At 48.0% G+C, this 4240-nt stretch overlaps 1 protein-coding gene across 1 annotated transcript in view; it reads right to left on the bottom strand.

Moving 5' to 3' along the window:
• The window catches only part of RETREG3 (reticulophagy regulator family member 3), a 9497-nt gene that overhangs the window by 3892 nt on the left and 1365 nt on the right, over positions 1-4240 (bottom strand). Inside the window, exons 2-5 of the mRNA XM_005429620.3 lie at positions 3905-4011; positions 2732-2762; positions 1521-1647; positions 790-874 (exon numbers count right to left, since the gene is read on the bottom strand). Coding sequence (XP_005429677.1) covers positions 790-874; positions 1521-1647; positions 2732-2762; positions 3905-4011 — 350 coding nt within the window. The remainder of the gene's footprint in view (positions 1-789; positions 875-1520; positions 1648-2731; positions 2763-3904; positions 4012-4240) is intronic.

The raw sequence follows: 4240 nt of genomic DNA, 5'->3' as shown, positions 1-4240 counted from the left end.
AAAGCTGCTCAGGATGCTGCTTGGCAAACATCCTGCTTGTTTCCTGATGCGGCACAACACACAGAGCTCTGAGCACTGAGGGCAGGGCTGTGGGAGGCTGTTGGAGCAGGTGCCATCACTACAGCAGTGTGTTTCTTGTTGATGGAGTGAAAAAACTACTTTTTGTCCTTTTAAAAAGGAAAGAAGCCTAGAAGTTTCTCTCCTCAATTAGGTGAACTAGGGGACTTCACCTCAAACATAAGGATAGCTAATTGGACAGTAGCCAAAAAGTCCTGCCTGGCAATTTAGTAGAAAAAGAAGTGAACAAAGAAACTAATCAGTTTTATAAGGTGTTTTATGAGGAGCAGGACTTCTGGCACTTGGCTCAGTTTTTCTCTGCTTGTTATTTTGCCTTTTATTAAATCTTTTTGTTTCCAACACTGCAACAGAAGCTATCCTGCTGATTTTTATGCCTCCAAGGGTAGCTGAGCTATCTTGGGTGTGTAATAAGCTCCAAGAGCTTATTAGATCTGCCTCGAGGAAGCTACTATATCACACCACCTCTGCCAATTTAACAAAATTGAGAGGCCAACCTGTTAGTGCTCAGATCTGTAGTTACTAAGCACTCAAATATCTTCTCTCCAGACCAGACTTTGAGTCCTGGTCAAGAACCACCACATTCCTGGCAGAATGTATTGTTTTAAATTTTAAAGCCATTCACAAAAGCTTTCCTTTTGAGCCCCATTCCTCATTCAGCACTACTCATCTCCTTTCACATGTAAGTCTGTGCTGGCACAGCGATTTACTTACACAGCAGGTATGAGAGCAAGAGCCCAGGGATGTACCGGCCCAGGACAGCCAGGAAAGTGAACACTCCACACACTAGAAGGCAAAACTGAAGACATGAGAGACAGTGAGTTTCCAGGGTTAAGCAGTAGGTGCACTCATTCTTGACCATCTCAGCCTCTGCAAATTCTGGGTCAGGTCATTCCAAAGAGGGTGAAGCCTTCACAGTGTCCAAGCCCCTGCTCCAGCGTGGGCACAGGGGTATCTGCCCTCAGAGCCACAGGCAGCTGAGGAGCTTCCCAAAGCAGGGACACCAACAGCAAGGAAGAGGTTAAACTAGAGAGCTCTTCAAGGTGAAGAGGATAAGGACAGTATCATTGTGCTACAGGTTTCTCTTTCCATAAACTCAAAAAAAGAAGAAGGAAAAAGCTTGACACATTCTCAAACTGTTAAAACCCGGTGAGGAGACAAATTTGACAGACACTTGAAAAGCCAGAAACCTACAGAAGGAGCAGCCACGCTCTCACTTCAGTGCTGCAATCCACACAGTGACATTCACTTTCTCCTCCCTCCTCCACAACTTGATTATTCTGCCTGGGTTTTCCATTCCTCCCCACCACATAATAGGCACGGTGTTGTGGGAGCCCTCCCATCAGAAATGTGTTCAGCCAGTGCTGGATGCCAGCACAGGAGGATCCTCGTGGTCAGCAGAGGCTCCACACCAAACAGGTTATTTCTGAACTCTACATTCTTACCTTGCCAGGACTTTGCCTCTTGAAAACGAAGAGATTACTTAAGAAGTTGGTCCCAGTCACCCATCCTTCAGCCAAATGATGACAGAGCTCTGGCAGCCCGAGCAGCCGAGGGTGGACGTATCCCCAGCTGCAGTGAAGGCAGAATTTGGGAAGATATTGCTGCATCAGTGGCAGGGCTGAAGACCCTCGTTACAAATGTCTTAAAGCTTCCTCCTGTTCCCACCCAGCACAGAGCTCTGGAGATGAGGGCCACTTGCCCTTGTAGCAGTGCCCTGCCCAAAGCAGTTCATCTACAGCCCCTCTAGCAGCATCCCAGTGCTCCCACAGCAGCTGACGAGCAGGAATTTCAGTCAAAGCCCTGTCAAATTTCAGTTTCCATGCTGCTGGAGGGAGTGCACAGTGCAGAGGCAAATCAAGTGAATCCATTTACTTTTTCTGTGTTTATCTGGTCAACTGCAGCCTCCAAGTGTTCAGCATGAGGTCTAGAAGCAGCCTTGCACCTCACTTCATGTACTCAGTTACTCTGGAGGCCTTGAACTGGTCAGTTTTGTTAGTGTTGCCTAACTGCTAGTCAGGAGTACCTGAAGGTTAGAAAGAGCAATTCCTTTTGTGCTTGAGCCTCTTAAAAAAAAATAAATAAAGACAATTGTCCTTTGGCAGCAGGTCAGGTGATTTAATCAGGAACTGACATCCAGCACAGCCTGGCAGTGGGGCAGGAAGGTGTGCCCAGAGAGGCAGGTGTGAGCAGTGAGGCAACACCTCAGCATTTCTCAACCCATAATTAATGCTGCAGTCAGATCATAACTATGCAGAAACAACTGCTGGAACAAGCCTGTTAAATATTCCCTATCAAGTCTCAGAAGACTTCATTAATTCCCACAGAAATGCTGTTTTCCTGCTACTGGAGACCCATACAAGAGGAATTGCTCTTAAGGCAGCATTTCTAACTTCAGGGGGCAGGGAATCAAGCAAGCATATCTGGAGGCTGGTATGAAGGCAAAGTATAATAAAATGGCTGGGGCAAGTCAAAAACTTCTCATGACCACCTGGCTGCACCTGGGTCTCCATCTGCCCTCTGCTGTGCAGCTCCCAGCTCCCTCCTCCCCCTCCTCCTCCTCCTCACCCAAAGGAGCCAACATCCCAAGCATGTGCAGGTAACAACACAGTATCACAGCAAAGTATCACAGCAGAGCAGTCAATTAGTTTCCTACCTCTCATTGTCTAATTCATCAGGTCTTGCCACTAAAATATTAAGAACAGACACTACATTAGTTGCAAGGAATTTGCCGTGGGAATGCTTAGCTCTTGGGATTTAAGTAAAGCTTTAATAAGCTGGGGAACACCTGGAAAAGACATTAAGGGTAATTACAGGACGGAGAAGCATCACTCCATAACAAACCCTGAGTGTGTACGTGTGACAGCACAGGACTGCAGGAGTCTCCCTGCTGCTCCCTGGTGTTTGTTGCACTCTAGAGGCTGCCCACCTCCCTCTCCCCCACTCCCTGCACACACCAGCTGGGGAGCAGGAACAGCCTGCAGACTGGAGGCATCAGGGATTTAAATCCTTTAATACCTTCCCACCCAGGCTGGGACTTGAAAGGGATGTACCAGCCACCCTGAGAGATCAAATCAGAGGGATGAGGGAGCTGGACAGACACTGTCTTCTAACAAGGAGCCTGAGCCAAGCTTTGAAACAGAGGAAAGCTTTAATGTCTTCCCAGGAAGTACAGAGAACATGGATTGAAGCAGAAAGCTGGGAGCTGGACTTGCTGGTTAGTCAGGGAACCAGCCCTGGGAACATGCACACCCTCACACTGCTCCCAACTACCCTGTCCATGCAAAGCCAAGGCACCCTGAGCTGCTTGGATTGGGGGTGTCCATCAGTGTATTAATGTCACAAAGGAGGAGAACAACTGCTTTGGTTACTGAGAGCTGAAAACTAACTTCATTACAGCTGTTCAGATGCCTCTTCTCCCAAAGACATCTCTGATCAACAGCAAGGCTGGGACTTGTCTGCATCCTAAACTGATTATGGATTCTGAGGGGGAATCCAGACGAGTTCCATATGCTTCTGTTTCTCACTCTGGTTCTGAATGCTCACAAAGTGAATCACTGTCTCAAACCTGCACTAGGTCACGTACATCCTGTGGTTCAGGATTACAAGACAAATACCAGTGTCACCAGCACAAAAAGAACTTGTGTTTACACAGGTTAGAATATCCCAGCTCCAGAAAGAGCATGCCTGCAGTAGTCTCACTGGCTTCTAGACCCTTAAAGTAAAAAGTTGAGGTTTTAACAGTGTAACTGCAGGCAGTGCAGAGCCTGCACTTGTGGGGCTGGAAACTGGGCTTGATTTGCTGCTATGAGCTCAAAATGCAACTTACCACCAATTTCTGGCCAGATTTTGTGCTTCCACTGGTCTAGACACACTACTACTATGAGGGTTACAGCAATCAGAAACAGCAGACGAAGGGAAGTCAGAGCAAAGAACCTATGGGGAAGAAACCAATGAGTCGGTACCAACCAGATCTTTATGAGACAAAAAGGGGTAACACAAACCGACCTCAAACCACTCACTCAGGGGGAAAACTCAGCACCTGCTACTCAGTCACACACAGCGTGCCCTGGGGGCAGCTGCCGGGTGACTCCGGTTTGCTCGTGCCACTTGTCCCGGGACAGCCCTGTCCCGGGCAGGCTGCCCTCCCTCCCCTGCCACAGAG

The sequence above is a fragment of the Geospiza fortis genome, unplaced genomic scaffold (assembly GCF_000277835.1).
Source record: "Geospiza fortis unplaced genomic scaffold, GeoFor_1.0 scaffold324, whole genome shotgun sequence".
Classification (NCBI taxonomy): domain Eukaryota; kingdom Metazoa; phylum Chordata; class Aves; order Passeriformes; family Thraupidae; genus Geospiza; species Geospiza fortis.
The sequence above is the reverse complement of the archived record's forward strand: the minus strand, read 5'-3'. Positions and strand labels throughout refer to the sequence as shown.